This window comes from Lampetra fluviatilis, chromosome 26 (genome assembly GCF_964198595.1).
Source record: "Lampetra fluviatilis chromosome 26, kcLamFluv1.1, whole genome shotgun sequence".
Classification (NCBI taxonomy): Eukaryota; Metazoa; Chordata; class Hyperoartia; order Petromyzontiformes; family Petromyzontidae; genus Lampetra; species Lampetra fluviatilis.
The window spans coordinates 6,687,466-6,707,504 of NC_136300.1; the positions used below are offsets into that span (position 1 = coordinate 6,687,466).

The 20,039-nt window shown below is 47.5% G+C and overlaps 1 protein-coding gene across 1 annotated transcript in view; it reads left to right on the forward strand.

Annotated features, from left to right (window-relative positions):
- Positions 1-20,039, forward strand: part of LOC144942019 (A disintegrin and metalloproteinase with thrombospondin motifs 18-like) — a 118,840-nt gene that overhangs the window by 76,769 nt on the left and 22,032 nt on the right. Inside the window, exons 9-17 of the mRNA XM_078868629.1 lie at positions 1,117-1,254; positions 2,105-2,255; positions 7,097-7,192; positions 12,005-12,153; positions 15,513-15,685; positions 17,253-17,383; positions 18,001-18,124; positions 18,642-18,931; positions 19,338-19,491. Of these exons, the coding sequence (XP_078724755.1) occupies positions 1,117-1,254; positions 2,105-2,255; positions 7,097-7,192; positions 12,005-12,153; positions 15,513-15,685; positions 17,253-17,383; positions 18,001-18,124; positions 18,642-18,931; positions 19,338-19,491 (1,406 nt within the window). The remainder of the gene's footprint in view (positions 1-1,116; positions 1,255-2,104; positions 2,256-7,096; positions 7,193-12,004; positions 12,154-15,512; positions 15,686-17,252; positions 17,384-18,000; positions 18,125-18,641; positions 18,932-19,337; positions 19,492-20,039) is intronic.

Sequence of the window (20,039 nt, forward strand, 5' to 3'; positions counted from 1 at the left end):
GTGTGAAATTACACCGGTTTAAAGGAATTACAAAAAGCTAAAACTATTGACGAGTGTAAATGTTCAACGAGATATCTGGATTCGACACACGTATATATGAGGCACGCTCTCGCAGAGTGCTTGACCCGTGAACGGAAAGTTACGAGTTAAAATCCTCGTCAGGTGTCAGCCTATCATCATCATCCCTCTCAGTACATTAAAATGAATACCACTTTGTGGGATGCCAGCAGTCGTTGTCCTATGGGGAGACTGGTCCCCTGCCCTGAAGAATGTGTAAATTTCGCTCTTCTCTCAGAGCAGTGTTGTAGCGTGCTTGGCAAGAGCCCCAGGCTTAAAGGAGTACCTCCGGTTAACACTCAACGTCTCGGAGCCGTGAGTGTAGATGAGTGTCATCCCACGTTTGTTGGATCTTTACCAATGACAAACATTAGTGGCACATGACTGGCGCGTGCGCCTGTAGCCGGCCTCTCCTAGGTCAACTCAGCCTTCATTGAGAACCCGGTGGTGGAGTGTGAATACCCAGCACTGGGGGAGTCAAAGGTCACAATTTGTCAGGGTTCTGACCAGTGTTCATTTCGTCAACAACATTCACGTTGATGGCCACCTGTTGAACTTTTGTGAAGTATTAGTCTGGTGCGAGGGGCGCACAATTTCCATTCATACTATCATATGAGCCAATCAGTGAATTGAGACTCGTTTTTCCACGCATTATGAAGCCAGTTACCTTGTTTTGGTCTCCCTGAGTGCACTGCGGTCTCTAATGACATGACTACATAATCCCAGTCTGTGCCTTAATTCGGACTTGGTAATTTCATCTAATCGTAGTTACCCATCGGTACTTTCGCCGGGGCAGCCGTAGTTGTCACAACGTCTATTTATTGCCATCACGGTCATCGTTCTCTAAAATATAATAAAAACACTTGTGGCTGAGCGATATTTTCATCGCTGCATTTGCTCACCAAAAAACTACACAACCCGGGCTCCGAGCACACGAACCCTCGGTCGCGCGCCGTGGCCATCCTCAATACAACAGTCGGTGTTGTCCCCATGGGGAGAACCACCACCCCCTTCTCCACCCCTTTTCCCTGCCTTTCGATTTTGCGCGCGTCTCGCCAGCTTCGGCATGATCCACGACGGCGAGGGCAACGCGTGCAAGAAAACCGAGGGGAGCATCATGTCGCCGACACTCGCCGGCAACAACGGCGTCTTCACCTGGTCGGACTGCAGCCGCCAGTACCTGCACCGCTTCCTCAAGTAAGTGCTCGTGCGCACGGCTCACTCTCGCTGCCAGAACACGAAGACCGCTGCAGCCCGTAGCGCCACTCCCCCCCCCCCCCCCCAAAGGGCGCCAGAGCCATTTTTGTCGACAAGTACGAGAATTTAATTCGTGTTGAGTTTGTTTTGCGCCGTACGTAGCCAATCGGAGGTGCGGGGAGGGGGGGAAGGACAACAAACAAAAAAGCAGTTCTAAAGCAATTAGTATCAATCTAGCCATGACGCCAAAATAACAACAGCTGCCGTTCTTCTCAAAGTGGTGGTAACGTCACCGGGGTGCACGTTGAGGCCACGTGAAGTGTTGCAAGCTCGCTGACTGACTCGACTGGCAGATGCACTACCTGCGCTCCTCATTGTGCCAACTAATTATAATGTGTATGTATGAGGTGCATTTAATCCGTGGATCCCATTGCACCAAACACTCATCATGATCATCAGCCGTTGTCAATCTACTACTGGATGAAGAATTCCCCCAAACAAAATACGGGATGAAAAAAGAAACGAAAAAAATGAACTTCATTAAATTTTCTATGCGGTACCAAATTAAGCTTTAGGTGCAATGTGAAGTTAGGTACAATTCAAAAGCGCTTTTCATTCGTATGAACCAAGTAGTGAATCCAGGAGCCTGTTACAAGTGACTGGGAAGCGATTAGATAGGAGTTGCAGTGCCAGCTCCAAGCTTTGACCTCTGAGACACCCGTCTCTCTTGTCGGTGCGATCGTTCGAGTTCTGTTGTCGGCGTCGCGATCGTTGGAGTTCTGTTGTGGTCGCGGTCGTTGGGTTTCTCTTGTCGGTGCGCTCGTTCGAGTTTTGTTGTCTCTGCTGCCAGTTCCCCACAAGCCGCCTGCCTGGCCGACAAACCCAAGACCTCCGTGCCCTTCCGCTTCCCCGAGGAGCTGCCGGGCCAGCTGTACGATGGCGACACGCAGTGCCGGTGGCTGTTCGGTACCGTCGCGCGCATGTGCTCTGAGGGCAAGCGGGTGAGCTGCACAGCAACCCTACACCAAAGACAAAGATTCCCCGGTTATAGCCTTTGACACTGTTGGGGCAAGTGCCGTTAGCGAGCGAAGGGCAGCACGGGGCGCACGAGGGGGTGGGGTTGCCAGCACCACGCTCGGTCGCCTTTGTATCCAGAGTGGCGATGTTTGTTCATTGCACGAGGTACTAATTTTGAGGCTTAGTCGACCTAGTGGAGGCCCAGGATTGGTTCAGATAATTGTCACAGCTGTTGGCCGTGAGCAGGAATCGAACTCGGGTCTCTCAAGTCGTGGTGCAAACCCACGACCTCCTGTATACCAGGCGAGGTAGTGAACAATACATTGTATAGATGCACTTCATGAATTGGCGTAGTAAAACACACATTTTAGCAACAGTGCACTTTGTGCTCATTGTGTCTCGTAATAGCTCGTTAAATTTGCTGTGTGGCTCCGAGATGTATACTATATCTGACGTCAACTGGCGCACCATCCAATGTGGATTATTACAAAGATTGACAATTATTATTTCACCATTCAAAAAAAAGTGTCGACTAGTTTCAGCTCACTCGCTAAAAATATCAAACTGGAAGTTGGGGGAAAAAACACCCCGCCTCATTTGTATCCTCGCATTATAGAAGCACTGCCAATGTACGCTCTAGGAAGGACCCTAAAAATACACTACAATCGCACAAAATAATAGCACATGAATAGACCAGCCCCCTCCCATCGCACTCAGGGTAATTTGCCGACTGTGAACATGGAAGTTTGATGCTCATCTCACAGCTGAGAGCAATCATGTGGTCAGTGCATAGATGCGGGTGGATGAAGGACTTCTGCTTGAATGCGACCTACATTACGAGTGGTTACGTGTTGGGGGTTGGCTGGTAAGCGAGGCTGTTAACATCGTATGCTGCCCTCGTAACGGGGGCGCGTTGCGCCGTGTCCCACCCCCCCCTCCCTCGCTTTTAATTACCGTGGAAAAACCAAAAAATCCAGCTGGTATGGAGCTGACCTTCTCTCATTGGTAAATGGAATGTTTCTACGATGATTAGTACAGAATTGCAAGGCATTTTGTCAATGATTTTTGTAATCCTCGCTGTTAAATTGTTGGCAACGGTTTGAAAAGCATTGCGGAGAATAGCAGCTCGTGTCACCGAGTAAACACACGCGTCACACTTATGCAGACCGCTCAACAAGTTCCCGATACACTTCATGCTCCTTGGCTCCGTGGACGCCTTGAGCCGTGCCGTGTGTGTGGCGCTCTACACCGCCGAACGCGTTGCATAAAACGAGCGACCCGATGGACGTGTGGCGTCGGATTCAGCCCTCCCCTGGCCACGACGGAATCCGCAGAGACGTCCACTAAATCGAGCACGGGACTGGTGCTGTACTGGGTATTGGGACTCTGTGGACGGTGTGAACACAAGCACGCAGATTCCGATTCCCCTACCTGTAGAGAGAAGGGACGATTGTCAGATTTGGAACGTTTCGTCTTCTTAATGAATGGATTTTGACGGACAATTTGGGATCTCTTTGGGATCTTTGGATCAATTCTACCAATCACCCAATGTAAACATGTCTTCGTGCACACTATAGTGGCGTCACGTGATGATGCCACGTGGCACCATATTTGGCGGGGCCAAAGAGCGGACGTGATGTTATGTTAGTGATGCTACTTTCTGGTTTTCGGGAAAAATCCGAAACGATCTATCTTTTTTCTGGTGAATTCAAAAATTGGCAGCGCATTCCTCCTAGAGAGCTGTTGAGGTTGGGGGTGGGAAACCAAACTGACCACTTACCCAAAGGAATGCTGCTTTCTCGTCATATTTTTTGAAGAGACAGCAGCATTTCACAAGACAGACTTGTGGATGTGTTCCGTGCTGTCACCTTCCGTGGCCCGATCAGTGACGCAAAATGTTCTCGTGACTTGAAGGAGTTTAAGATAAACAAAAGAAACATCTTTACCTTTGAGATTATAGCACAATTGAGATAAAGGTTGAGCTTTTTCATTTAACTAAAGAGTCGATTGAGATACACATCTCGCCTGCAAGAGATAGAAAGAAAATGCCAGCAGAAGGCGGCAAAGATAACTTTAAAAAACACATCCGAACAATGAGCACAAAGTTCCCAGAGAAAAAAACATAAATGCCTTAGAGCAGCACAATTCCACCTTAAAACGCTTGTTAAAATTAAAATCTCAATCCGAGCTACAGACTAAGACTTCGACGGAAGAGAATGCCCCTGCAAAAATCTTCCCACGCCACCGAGGCAATGCGATGAAAACAGTACCCAGTCCCTGCGGAGCTTCAGAGAAGAGCAAACGGCAGCAGTGCGTGAAGAGACACACAGACGAATAGTATGCAATTTGTTTTATCATCCGCATTTCAAGCTGCTTTGTAAGAACGGAGAAGACGGGGCACGGGTTCTGAGCACAGGAGAGCAGTGAGATTGTTTCCTAGGCCGGCCTCTTACCAGGGGAGCTCGAGAAAGCCCCTGTTGAGGATAATTTTGGCCTACTCTTCCATGCTGTCCCAGAAGGCTTGGAAGAGGTGGGTCCACCAATATTTTGCGCAATGGCACTGCGGCCTGCCGATCAGAGAACTGTTGTCTATCAATTGATACTGGTTGAGTGGGCCAGAGGCGGGGGGAGATTTGCCAGTTATTTGAACTGCTGCGCTGGGAGATAGCAAGTCCAGTGTACCATGATGACAAATTCTGCATGGGATTCCACATGGCAGGGAGGGGAAAAGAAGCTGAGGGTTTGGTAAAGGTGAGAATGAAGCCAATTCACACGTAGTTGGTTCATTTATGGATCCGGCGATCGATTTGTGGCACAGTGTGCGAACGTGCTTGGCAGTAGTGGTCGGCCTTTAGCTGCTTGCTGGCTGAAACACACGCTCTGCTAACTTTCAAAGGACACATTTTTATTTTTTTTATTTTGTCTCTTTCTTTTTTTTTCTACGTTTTCATGCGGGCAGGAAATAAGAGGTTTGAAGTGGCTGGGAAGCCTGCTGAGCTGGGCAGCACACCAAACCATAATTGACTGCCCCTTATTTTAGTAAAGCAAGGCTGCCTATTGCTGAACTGATGACAGATTGTGTGTTATCACTTTCAGCGAAGCAGCGTGTACGGCACAGGTCAAAGGTCAAGTCACAGTTGCATCGCTTGTAAAATAAGCGTGGTGGTGGTTGCTTACCTCCTTCAGCGGTCCTGAACCAAGGGTGGAAATTCTACATTTCCATGGCTGGGACCAGTCTCTAGTACTCTAATAAATGTTACTAATTTCCATTTCAATAAACAACTTGATGGTATAAAAAAAACACGTACAATGCACCTATCTCGGAATGGCCTTGCTAAAGCTGCCAGAGTTTCTCCCAATGCATCACCGACACACTTACACTGGCAAACACACTTGTGAAAACATTTAATTGGTTACATATTCCATGCAAGAACTTAGAGCTTCCGACAAGCCCTAACTTGCACCCGGCTGCAAGGCTAGACCCTGTAAATCATACGTGCTGACTAGCGTAACTCAAATAGCACATTTCCTTGAATAACTGCCCAATGATTATTTTTTTCTCAATGCCAAAGTGTACAAATGCATTCAAGCTCCACACACTTTCAAGGAACAGCAGATCATTATAATTACACGTTTCAGTCACCGCAATTGGTTACGTCGCAGACCTTTGTTAAATATGTGTGCGTGTAGCAGGGAATAATGGCACTTGTGGTTTTCACACTGTCCAATGACTCCGGCTCACTGAATTGGATTCCGAGCCCTGGCTAATGTAAGTGGTATCAGCACCTTTGTTGGGCCTGTTGTGGCTTGACTCAGCCCTAAATGCTTGCCTGACATGTGGCTATTGTTATTTCGTTTGCCAACCCCTGCGCTGACTTGGTCCATGAGTGCCTGGCAGAGTTTGCGAGAATCGGCACAGGCGAGGCAAAGCCGTCGTGATGTGATGCTGGCGACACCACCACTCCATCTTGCATCACGAGCAGAAATAAAATGTGCTGTGGTCTACACAGCTAACATTGCATCTCTCCGCCTTTTGTATGTCGGTGTGTACGTGTGTTTGTGTTCGCGAGTGCCTTTATCTGTGTGTGTGTGTACTTATATGTGGGGAGTGGTAGTTTGATTCCCGCTCACGGCCAACACCGTTGACGATTATCTGAACCAGTCCTGGGCCTCCCTTAGGTCGACTCAGCCTAAAATGAGTCCCTGGTGCGATGTGTAAACATCGTCACTGGGGAGACAAAGGCGGTCGGGCGTGGTGCTGCCCATCCAACCCTCCTCGTGTGCCCTGCTGGCCTTCATAGGTGCTCGCGAACAGCTCTTGCCCCTACAGTCTTCTTGGTTCTTTCGGTAAAGTCACGTAGAAGGGAAGTAATAAAATAATAAAAATAAACATAAAATAATTCTCACGACGTTTCGGCCACAACGCAAGCAGCCGTCCTCAGGTGAAGAATGAAACACCACCAAGCTTGGACCCAACCCAGCTTAAATATATGCTCCAAGCTTGGTGGTGTTTCATTCTTCACCTGAGGACGGCTGCTTGCGTTGTGGCCGAAACGTCGTGAGAAATATTTTATGTTTTAGTTGTATTATTTTATTACTTCCCTTCTACGTGACTTTATGGAAAGAACCAAGAAGATGAATCCCTGCAGTTACGAAAGCTTTAAATCGAAACCCCTACAGTCTGTTGAAGGCTAATCCTGGGGGATTTTCGTCTTCGTCTTTGTGCACTTGTGTGTTTGGCATGCACGTGCGGAGTGTGGCTTTCGCAGCGCTCCCACGCGCTCGCCACTCGTGACCCAGACGCTCGTTCCTCCGGCGTGCGCAGGACGTCTGCAAGGCGCTGTGGTGTCACCGAGACGGGCGGCACTGCGAGACCAAGTTCCTGCCGGCAGCCGAGGGCACCGCATGTGCCAGCAACATGGTGAGCCCCTGAGAGAGAGAGAGAATCACAGCAGCTGTATTACAAACCGGATCCTTCTTCTTGGTTCTTTCGGTAAAGTCACGTAGAAGGGAAGTAATAAAATAATAAAAATAAAACATAATAAAATAATTCTCACGACGTTTCGGCCACATTATTATGTTTTATTTTTATTATTTTATTACTTCTCTTCTACGTGACTTTATACCGAAAGAACCAAGAAGATGAATCCCTGCAGTCACGAAAGCTTTAAATCGAAAAAAACCGGATCCTCTTCGCGTCGTAGCCTGTCTTAGCAATGAACATCTGTCTAAATTGCGCCATGCCGTAGGAAGAAGAAATACGATTTAGAATGCTCACAGTGCACCGTGTGTCACTGTGTACCAGAGAACAGTCCTCAAAAGAGGCCTTCGTAGAACTACTCCTGAAGTAAGTTGGAAGGAGTCATAGGAAAGGTGTCTTGTCTTTGATGCCACTGGGGAAAATAAGAGGAGTTTTACTATAGAGCTTTATAGTAAGTCCATAGTGGTTATCCTGTGGAAAGAAACTACACTGCCATGAAAATGTGGAATTTCAAACGCTGGCTTTAGACTATCAATGGAAATATATAATACTCATTGCTCTCTTGAGCATGGAGACACTGGCATTGACGCTGAATTGAAGTGAATTATATTGAGAGATTAAGTAATGCGAAATTAGGTAGTACAAATTGAATAAAAGTAATGAGAAATACAATCAATATGGCAATGCACTGCACCTTCACACATTGAATACTAGTCGTGGATGGGTTTATTAATTTGTCCACCTGGCTTTTAGAATCTTGATGCTCAGCAGCTTTAACAAACAAAGCTTAAGAGGCAGACTTTTCACAAATGCACGTGATTATTGTTTTCGGTTTCCAGGTTAATTCATTGCAGGGAAAGCAGTTTAACTTTCCGTGTGTTCCTTTTGGCAATGGTCATTTAAATAAACTTTATTCCAAAGTGGGGGAAATTTTAAAAAATAATCCTCAGCGGCGATAAACTTTAAACGGTTGAGCATTTACTTTTTGATGAATTTCGTAATTTCAAATATGGCGTGTTTATTTTAACCTTTAGCTTCAAAGTTGGGTTTGTTTATTCTCTCCTGCCCTTTGCTTTCCACCAAAATCAACATTTTTTAATGCGAATGTTGCACAGAATCGGGACCAGGAAACCTTCGGCTAAATATTGCAGCGACAAACGCGGTAACGGGAGAGTATTTTCCCGGCCCGTTTATTTTTGTTGCAGTTACATTTTGGCAAACGTTCCTGTGGAATGTGTGTAAAGTGGAGGTTTGGTGCCACAGTGAATGAAGCAAGCGATCTCAAATGTGCTCAGAATAAAAGCAATCTGACGTTACACCAACGACATCTGGATTCCGACACCACCATGCAGATCACTAACAATCAGCAGACGATAATATAAACTGGAGTAGTATTGCACGTTCTTTAATGTATACAAAAAAAAAAATTCTCCCTCCTGCTATACATTGTGTATCTATATACTACGTGAGGGTTTGCCAAAAAGGTTTTCAAAATGGGATGTTAAGAAAATACACAGGCTCATGCACATTATTTTTCAATAAATGAATCGCTAACATCAATAAACAATCATATTATACGACGTAATTAGTGCGTTCTTATGGGGCCAAAATTATGCTAACATTAGGTCAGAGTGGCTTTTACATCTTTCTCAACATTATGACTGTCTGTCATTTGAGTACAGAGTTAATATTAATACTGCTGTGAGATAATAGGGATGAAAGTTACTAATTTTACAATGATGTATTAATTTACGGTTATGTTTTTACAAACTTAATATGTCGAGCAAATTGTAGCCAACTTACTGTTATTAGTAATTACAAATCAATAAATTATCAAGGGGAATCCTTAGGCTTGTCTGGGAATCAAAGCAAATGTTAGGATTCATGTTCATATTAAGGAAAAAGTTACTCCAGATAACGTTAAGGCACGCAAACCACCGCAAGTTAAAGATGTATAATTATTATTATTGTGATGCTTGTTTACCCAGGGAGGCTTCGCCGAGTCTCAAGACTATCTTTCAGGAGGATCCTGCAAAGTTTTTCTCATGAGGAGAGCGATGTAGCTGCTGTGTTGCAATCCCATTTGAGTAACGTGCACGTATTTTTAAAATCATGATTGGCATGTTTTGGCAGCATCAGTTAAATTGAACTTTTTTTTTAGCTATGTTAGGAAACAAGAAAGAACCCAGAGGAAACCAATACAGAACAAGAGGGATAATATATGAATCCATACAGAAAGGGAATGAAACCCAGGGCCTTCTTGACGAGGAGCACTTGTTACCACTGTCTTATTCTGCCATCCCAAGATTATTCAAACGTATGCTCCAACAAGTCCTGATGATGTAGACCTAGAACAATTGTATACGTCAATTATGACTTCTTAACGAGCACAACAACAGATTACAACATCAGGATGGGCGATGAACACAAGGGTAGGCAAACGTAGCGGAGATTGTGTGAATGGTACATTTGATAAATGGTATGAATGGTAAATGTGACTCTTGCTTTGGGACGTGAGAGGCGAGAACGAATGTGCCATGACCATCATAAACACTTTTTTCTCTCAAAAAGAAGTCTAGAAAATGGATATGGAAGAGCCTATATGGAGAAATGATGCATGAAGTTGACTTGATTTCTCACAGATGAGTCCGAGATGATCAAAGACGCCCTTTAAAAATGTAGCGCCGCTGGCATTGATCACAGGCTGGTGCAATGCAAGACACATTTCATCATAGTTGGAAGAAGACTGCACAGAGCTGCCAACACAAGGTGGTTAACATCTAAAGTCTCGTGCAGGAGGTTGAGGAATTCAGACGAAACAACAGATTCAAACTCAAGAAGGTGCACAACGGTGACATGGATGTGACCACTTTCCATCGTGTTCGGGGGGTATGTGAAGGGATTCACCTGACCTTGCCACGGGGTCAGGTTCAGTTCGTGTGTCCCAGACACGAGGTTATAGGGGCTTGGAGATGGTTTCCGACGGCTTCGGGCGGGGAGGTTCGTCTATTCGAGTATTTCGTGTTTTCAAGGTTGGGGGAGAGAAACAAAACCTTTAAATGAGTTATAAGTAAGAAACCCGGTTGAAAGGGGTCTATTAGTTTAAGTTGAGATAGGAGCACTCCGTTTCGAGCTGCTCACTCGGCCATGATGTCACAGGAACCCTGGATGCGACCACTTTAAAGCCAGTGCCCTGAACATGGGGTGGAAAGCACAAAAGAAAAGCGTACAGAGAAAAAATCTATCAGAGGCCACAAATATCACGATGAAAAATGTAGACGCCAAAAGGGATGAAAGTAGCAAACAAACCACTGAATGCACATAACTCTGCACAACCCTAAAGGGAATCACGAGAAGAGCAATTAGAGAAAACTCGCCAAAAATTATTCAAACGTCACAACAAGCGAGGCTTTATATACGCGCGTCATTGCCAAAGCAATGCACGGCGACGAACAGTGGTGGTGGCATGTGGGCGGTGATGCGGGTGGGCCCCCATATCACCGAATGTCCAATTGGGCCCGGTCGTGTTTACTCCTCTCAGTGGTGGTGACCACCACGGTTCTCCCCGGCGCCTCCTCCATCTGTGAGAAGCTGGAGCTGGGCCTCGTGACAGGGGATGATTATTCTCAATTGTTTACATCGAAGATGGGAGGGGGGGGGGGAGCTCAATTAACTAATGGACATCTGTGAAAAAGAGCTTTACAGCTCATCGGATTCCTCCAGTATAATAAATAATATAATTCTGATAATATCTCACACCATGGCCCACGCCACGCACGCTACGTCACCGCTTGCAAGTCATTCGCCAGTCGTTAAATGAACGGGGGAATCATCGTCTTGGTTCTTTTGGTAAAGTCACGTAGAAGGGAAATAATACAAATAAAACAATACAATTTTCGCGACGTTTCGGCCACAACACAAGCAGCCGTCCTCAGCTGAAGAAGCAGAGCTGTCGGAAGGACAGCGTCTCAATGAAAACCGATAGCTCTGCTTCTTCACCTGAGGACGGCTGCTTGTGTTGTGGCCGAAACGTCGTGAAATTTTTATTTATTATGTTTTTTATTTTTTATGTATTTTTTTTCCCTTCTACGTGGCTTTACCGAAAGAACCAAGAAGATGATTCCCTGCAGTCACGAAAGCTTTAAATCGGAACGGGGGAATGTTTACTTCACACAGCATCACAGATATCCCCGCAACGACGTGGGAGCCCGGCGAGAATTCTTCCACGTGCAGTATATCCACAGGATGCTGACTCGGGGCAGCTGCTAAAAGTCTGGCGTTAATAGATCAGGCGCCGCTTTGTGCACATACCAGCGGTGGTCAGAGAGAGACTGACCCCACCCTCTTGCGATGGACATTTCGATTTAGTTTTACTGGCTTATTGGAGGCGAGTGATGCCAATTTGCATGTTTAAATGGGGAGATGCCTTGACTGGGGGGGGGGGGATAATAGCCACGGTGAATGGTTCATACACTGTCCACCTCTGGACATAAATGTGTACACCACAGGTAATAATTATCGCTCACCAGGTCGCGTGTGGTTGGGCTAAGTGCGGGCAATCCCACCTATTCCAAGCCACCTGGTCAGCGTGGAAGAGTAGGCCAAAACACCCTCTTAAGAGCGTGCTCTCTCGTGCTCCCTCTAGCGGAGACCCCTTCTGCCGGCAGCGACCTTGAGCGCGCTATTGCAAGGGCTGCGCCTCTGACCCTGCTGTGCCCCCGTTGTGCTATGCGGTGGTGTCGCGTGGCTCAGTGGTGCCGTCGCGGCGAATGCGTGCGGCACGGAGAGGAGGGACCCCGCGCGGTGCCGGGGAACTGGGCTCCGTGGGCCGGGTGGAGCGAGTGCTCGCGCACGTGCGGCGGCGGGGTGACGCGTCGCGAGCGCGTCTGCAGCGACCCGCGGTGAGAGGGCCCCCCGCCACCACCCTTCCTGCTCATTATGTAAAGTAAAAAAAAACTCTTCTTGGTTATTTCGGTAAAGTCACGTAGAATGGAAATAATAAAATAATAAAAATAATAAAAATAAAACATAATAAAATCATTCTCACGACGTTTCGGCCACAACGCAAGCATCCGTCCTCAGGTGAAGAACAGGTATGTCGATAAGACAGAGTCTGAATGACTTTCTGTCAGACAGAGTCTGAATGACTTTCTGTCTTATCGACAGACCTGTTCTTCACCTGAGGATGGCTGCTTGCGTTGTGGCCGAAACGTCGTGAGAATTATTTTATTATGTTTTATTTTTATTATTTTATTATTTCCATTCTACGTGACTTTACCGAAAGAACCAAGAAGATGAATCCCTGCAGTCACGAAAGTTTTAAATCGAAATAAAAAAAAACTGGTCTAATTTTTTTTCCACCCCCCCGCCTCTCCACCAGGTAAGGAAGGCCCATTGAGCACATTTTTAGTCTTCTTATTCTTCTGTTGTGCACGGCTGATGTAGATGCAGAGCGACGGCTGCAATTTCGCCCGTGGTTGTTGTTGTTGTTCTGGAGACCGGAAGATGCGATGATCGATGTTCGGTCACCGCGTTGATGATTGCTCACTGAACAGAGTGGGGCGCGTGATAGCTTGCCATCTTCCACCCCACTTTTTACAGTTTACACTTTGAAATTCTTTCGCACTGTACGTAGATAACCGTGCTAATCGAAGGTGCGGGGAAAACTGGCGACCTGGCTATCACAAATGATAGCTCAACGAAGTGGCTTATCATTCGTGTGGAAATGTATATCAGCCAAATACGCTAAAGTGCGTGTTGATTCTAAATGTGGAGGGGGAAAACCGGAGGACCCAGAGAAAAATCCACGCGACCACAGGGACAGGGACACGGAAACTCCAAATATACAGGCGCCATGGTCGGGATTGCAAACTGTATGCCGGGCGAGGTAGTTAACATCTTGCTACCATGGCGTGTGTAAAAAGACAAAGATCCCCCGTTTCGCCTTAACATACTGTTGGTGCAAGTACTGTTCGTGAGCCACCTATGAAGCGCAGAAAGGGGTGAGTGGCCAGTGCCATGCCTGGCCGCCTTTGTCTCTTTCCTGGCGATGTTTACACACCGCACTCATTTGAGGCTTAGTCGACCCATGGGAGGCCCAGGACCGGTTCAAATAATTGTCACTGGTGTTAGCCGTGAGTGGTAATCAAGCTCGGGTCGTTGGGTCCGAAGCACAGAGCGCTAACCGCTACGTTACCTCTCTCACATGCAAGATACAATGGCACATACACATCCACTTTACGTTTTTGAACGTGTATAGAGAACATAATTATCTACATATTTAACACACAGACACGCTGGATAAATACAATAATTGGACATGATCCATGTTTATTATCTGTCTACGATCATTGTAAGACCAAGCGGAGCGTATTAGAATTAGGCTAATCTTCTTAACTATAATATACAAACCACTGCAGGCGGAACATTTTCCATGCAGCTAACGTAGTCTGCTCGACGCACCGCCATCCTTCAGGACTCGGCGCTCATACAAATTAGCGGGCGCAGTGGTCGCATTATTTCATATTTGATCTGGGCACCAAGTCTGGGACATCCAGTAGGAAATTTAAGACATGTACAAATACATTACTCCATATTACTGGTAATTTTATCTCAAAGTAAATAGTCATTATATTTCGGTTCTTTCTCTTGGCGCAGGCCAGGCCCCAACTGCCACTTAAAGAATTCTGGAATGTCGAGCGGTGAGCCCTGAGCATTCTGTCCCCATGAAATGGAATGGTCCCATACTGCAAGGCACTTTACGTTCACCATTTCTACAGAAGGTTTTAATCTTGCTATCACGTAGAATAGGGCCCATTTAGTTTTTTTATGCCAAATTTAAATATGTTCTTGCATGGTTGTAAAGTTAAATGTAGATTAACCCTGCGAGTGATTAAGTTCTAATTACAGCGTTTTATGTTTTGAAATTTACTAAATATACGTAAAAGCTCACAATTACATGCTCACTTTATAGTAAATGTGGATGCATAAGAAAATCGTTGTTAATCTCGTAATTATAAAAGCAGATTGCTATATCCGCGTAATTATACGTTGATGGTTTATCGTTAAACTTATTCCAAATGCTGCACTTTCAATTGGCACACTTTTTGTGAAGGTATAGGGGCTGTGTATTAATGAGAAGTGCACTGTTATACATTGTGATTTGGAGAGGCACTATTTGCAATGAGTGACAGCCATCACCGCAGTGAGCTACCTGGGTCCAACGCTTAGCAGGGCAACACTTTAATGGGTCACTCGTTAAATATCCCCAGACATGACACCGATGAGTCTTGAGACAAAAGTGACATTTTATTCCAGATAAAGATGTATTAACCAAACAAAAGAAGCTATTACAGTTTGCCAATCAATACGTTCAATAATAAAGCAAATAATAGCACTCGTACGTTGTGTATGCACAGCATTCATTCCACCGTTGGCTCTGCGTATCGAGTGTTTGGCTCACAAATGAAAGTTCTCAATTTTAAATCCTGGTTGCGGGTCAAGAGTCAATATCATGAGCATCACCATGAAGAAGTCTACATTGATTGCCCTATTCTGACGAGTGGGCACTGCCGTAGGAATGTGGAATTTTTACCACCAGTTCAGAGCCACCGCCATTGGGGTTAAGCGCCGTCCAATCTTTGTTCGAGCAAAACGCAGGGCACCTCGGCACTGACTTGTGCGTGTTTAGCCAAGCGTGCACTGCACCTCCGACTAGCTACGTACGATGCGAAAGAAGTTGAACATACAGACGTATATATATTCTTGGTTCTTTCGGTAAAGTCACGTAGAAGGGAAATAATAAAATAATAAAAATATTAAACTATAAAAAAAATTCTCACGACGTTTCGACTGCAACACAAGCAATCATCATCATTTTATTTTTCGATTTAAAGCTTTCGTGACTGCAGGGATTCATCTTCTTGGTTCTTTCGGTAAAGTCACGTAGAAGGGAAATAATACAACACAAGCAGCCGTCCTCAGGTGAAGAAACAGAGCTGTCGGAAAGACAGCGTCCCAATGAACACCGACAGCTCAAAAAAAAAATACAATGTATTTTATTACGTTTTTTTTTTATTTCCCTTCTACGTGACTTTACCGAAAGAACCAAGAACATCATTTTATTGTTTTATTATTTTATTATTTTGTTATTTCCCTTCTACGTGACTTTACCGAAAGAACCAAGAATATGAATCCCTGCAGTCACAAACGCTTTAAATCTGCACGCGTGTCCACTAACAATGTTGCTGCTGGCTTGCAGACCCGCGTATGGGGGAGGTTACTGCGAGGGCCCGGGCAGGATGTACCGCATGTGCAACGTGGACACGTGCCCCACGTCCAGCCCGGGGTTTCGGGCGCAGCAGTGCGCCGAGTACAACAGCAAGCCGTTCCGCGGGTGGCTCTACAAGTGGAAGCCCTACACCAAAGTGGATGGTGATGCAAGATGTCTCATTGTCCTGTTCGAGGCGCCTCTCGCGTCCTATTAATGTGGCCAGGCTATAAACTATGAACTATTTTATGTTTTATTTTACCAGGTAAGGCCCACTGAGCTGTATAGCTTTTTTTCAGAGGCGACCTGGCTATCACAAATGCTAGCTCGACGAATTGGCGTGTTAATGTGGAAATGTATAGCAGCCAAATACTATAAAACGCATGTTGATTCTAAATGTAGAAGGGGAAAACCAGAGGTCCCGGAGACAAATCCACGCGAAAACAGGGAGAGAGAGTGCATGCAAACTCCAAATATACAGGCGTTTGAGTCGGGATCAAACCCACGGCCTTCTAATTACCTGGCGATGTAGTTCACATCTCGTCCCCATGACTCCCTGATCACAGACGGTGTTCTGACCCACAGACGGCGTTGTTGACAGAACATCTCACTCACAATGAATGATAAGCAGGCACGAGTTCAAATCCTTGTTGGGGAGAGCTAAATGGTGTCATATAAATTGACAGTTATAGTAAATTACAGGCTTTTAAAACGGACTGCTGGATGAAGGCATCTGTACACTGTGTCAATGATGGGAATCGTTTCACCATACTTTGCCACGCTGGGCAGAGTAGTTTTGTGAATGGGAAGGGGCCAGGACTCGTTCAGATATTATTCGCCAAAGATGTTCGCTGTGGTTTGGAAACAAACTCAGTTGGATGGGTTTCGAGTGCAAATTACTCGCCACTGTACCACAAAACGTTGGCATCCTACGCATAGAACTGGTCCCCACTCATTACACACAAAGTTCTTGCCATAAATGAACCACACTACATTGCTGATCTCGTCCAGGAGCATAAACCATCACGCGAACTACGGTCATCCTCGCAGCGGCTTTTGGCGGGCCATCAAACAAAGACAGTGACTGCATCGCGCCCTTTGAGATGCGTTTCTGCGGCCGTCTGGAACGCTCTTCCTTCCGATATTAGGAAGCCACTGGAGCTAGAGCACTTTTAAATATAAATTGAAAACTAATTTCTTTAGAACTGCTTTTTGTGTTGAGTTGGTTGTCATTCCCCCCCTCCCCCCGCTCCTACAATTAGTATGGTTGGCTATGTACGGTGTGAAAGATGTTGAACACACACACACACACACGTACTTTTCACCACGGGCTAAGAGAATATGTAAAGAGAGATAAGCACCACTCCATGCTTGTTTGAGCCTGGACACACTCTGAGTCTTGTTCTATTACAGTTCAGCGTTGTCCAAAACGTAACCAGCTGCGTGAAGCGTTGGCATCATGGGTGCGCAATGCGCTTCATGTGGTTGTCGTAGAGGTTTTTTTTTTTAAATTCCCTTTGCATAATTTTGCTATCCTGGGAAGAGCTTCAATGATCGTGACATGCACCACCACCCACCCTACGTTGAGCCACGAAACACTTTGACCTTCTCCTTGCATTCTTACAACAGAGGGCACCCAGTGATGCGTCAATTGACCCCTGACTGTGTAATGCCGCCGCGCGTGCCCCCTGGAGGGTCGTGGCTCACGCGTGTGCGTGCATGTGTGTGTAGAGCAGGACATCTGCAAGCTGTACTGCATGGCAGAGGACTTTGACTTCTTCTTTGCGCTGGCGAGCAAGGTGAAGGATGGCACGCCCTGCGTGGAGGGTAGCACTGACATCTGCGTGGATGGAGTGTGCGAGGTGAGAAGCCAATCATTGAAGTCATACTCGCCACCACCATTGTGGTACACCTCAATGCTGTCATCATTCTCAATGCCATCATCATCATTATACACATATCAATGCCATCATCATCATCATCATTATTGTTAAAGTCCTTATCATGAATCAGCAATGTCATCATTACACGTTTGCTGTCATCATTACACGTTTGCTGTCATCTGGAACGCTCTTCCTACCGATATTAGGAAGCCACTGGAGCTATGCACTTTTAGTCCTCGATTGTAAAACTTATTTCTTGAGAACTGCTTGTCGTGCTTAGTTTGTTGGCCTTCCCCTGCACGTCCGATTTGCACGGTTTGCTACGTATGGATGTTGAACTTCTTTCGCACCGTACGAAGCCAACCACGCTAATCGCAGGTGCGGGAGGAAGGATGACAAACTAAACACAAAAAAAATCAGTTCTAAAGACATGAGTGTTTCAACCTCGATGATTTCAAATCGCATAGCTCCCAGTGGCTTTCCTTATATCGGTAGGAAGACCATCCTCGCTCTCAATCCCATCTCCGTGCCACACCGCCACCACTGCAATCGCCTTAACCCCCCCGGCGTTGCCCTCGGGTCGCGGTGCGGCGCAGGAGGTCGGTTGTGACCAGACTCTGGGCTCGGGGGCTACGCTGGACGCGTGCGGCGTCTGTAACGGGGACAACTCCTCGTGCCAGGTGTTCCGAGGACACTACACAGCCCAGCACCACGCGGACGGTGAGGCCCACCCCCACCCCCACCGCACCCCACGACGGCTCCACCGATAACGGTGCCGAGTTGTCGTGCTTAGGTGGGAGATGTTGCCGTGTGTGATCCTAATTGCTGTGGGCGGTCATTGGTGCTGATGAAGTATGGTCAAAGAACTCCCTTGACTGAAATGCTTGCGGAGGCTTTGATCTACGTGTGTGCGTGCGTGTGTGCCACCAGTAGTGTGGCAGTTAGCGCGCTGCGCTACGGACCCGGCAACCCGGGTTCGATCCCCGCTCACGGTCGACACCAATGACGATTATCTGTACAGGTCCTGGGCTGACCCTAAGTCGACTAGGTCTCAAAGGAGTCGCTGGTGCCATGTGTAAACATCGCCACTCGGGAGACAAAGGCGGCCGGGCGTGGTGCTGGCCACCCACCCCCCTCGTGTGCCGTGCCGGCCTTCATAGGTGCTTACTAACAGCACTTGCCCCAGCAGTCTGTTGCAACCTTAACGGGCAATCGTTTCGATTTGCTTATCCACCAGAGTACCACACGGTGGTCGTCGTCCCTCCCGGCGCGCGGTGGATCCGCGTCTTCGAGCTCAGCATCTCGAGCAGCCTGCTCGCCGTACGGACGGCTAGCCCCAGACACCAGGGTCCCCCCACCTCCTCCACCTCCTCGTCATCGTCTGGCTACTACCTCAATGGCGCGCGCATCGCCACGTGGCCCGGGCGGCTGCGTTTTGCCGGCGCCACCTTCGACTACAAGCGGCCGTACAACCGACCGGAGAGCCTGAGTTCGCCGGGACCCACCAACCAGACGCTGGTGTTTGAGGTGCGGGCCCGTGCTGTCGCCCGGGGATACGGCGGGGCTACGTAAAAAGCACCGCTTTTTGGGAAGAGCGGAGTGTGGACGAGGGAGGGTGGTGTACGCGGTTTGTGATCCATATAACGAGCAGGTCCGGTCGGTGTTTTGCTTTGCAAGGTCGGTCACAGTCGCTGAGGGCGTGATGGGTTTCTGTTTTCAATCCCTGTTGCTCGATGCCCCATGTGCTGTTCCCGTTCTGCTGTAATGTGCATGGATGCCTAACTTTATTGAGGGACGATATTGGCATGTAAAATAAAGATTTATTGAGGTCAGCATTGACAAAAAATTCAGTATTGTGACAATGGCACTGATGTGAAGCCACCACCACTAATGATGATGATGGTGGTGTTGTTGATGGTCATCCTCACCGCAGGTGCTTATCCAAGGCCGGAATCCTGGCATCGGCTGGGAGTACACGCTGCCCAAGGACTCGGATGGGCCCGGCGCTGCCGGCAAGCCGAGTGGCCGCAAGCACAGCCACGCGTGGGCCCTGTCGCGCTCCGAATGTTCGGCTACGTGCGGCGGAGGTGCAGGCCGCAGGCGGAAACACGGGAGCACATGGACACCGCACACACAACAAAGATCCCCCATATAGCCTTAACAGACTGTAGGGACAAGTGCTGTTAGCGAGCACCAATGAAGGCCGGAACGGTACACGAGGGGGTGGGTGGCCAGAAATACGCCCGACCGCCTTTGTCTCCCCAGTGGCAATGTTTACACCGCACCAGGTACTCATTTGAGGCTGAGTCGACCTAGGGGAGGCCCGGGACCGGTTCAGATAATCGTCACTGGTGTTGGCCGTGAGCGGGAATCGAACCCGTGTCGCCGGGTTCATAGCGCAGCGCGCTAACTATCGCTCCCCACACACACACACACACAATCGCTCACGCTCGCTCGCATTAGCTCACCCTCGCTCACCCTCGCTCACCTGCCCTCCCAAGACAAGATCCCGTGTATAGCTTTACCAGACTGTTGGGGCAAGTGCTGTTAGCGAGCAGCAACTATGAAGGCCGGGCACGGCACACGAGGGGGTGGGTGGCCAGCACCACGCCCGGCCGCTTTTGTCTCCCCAGTG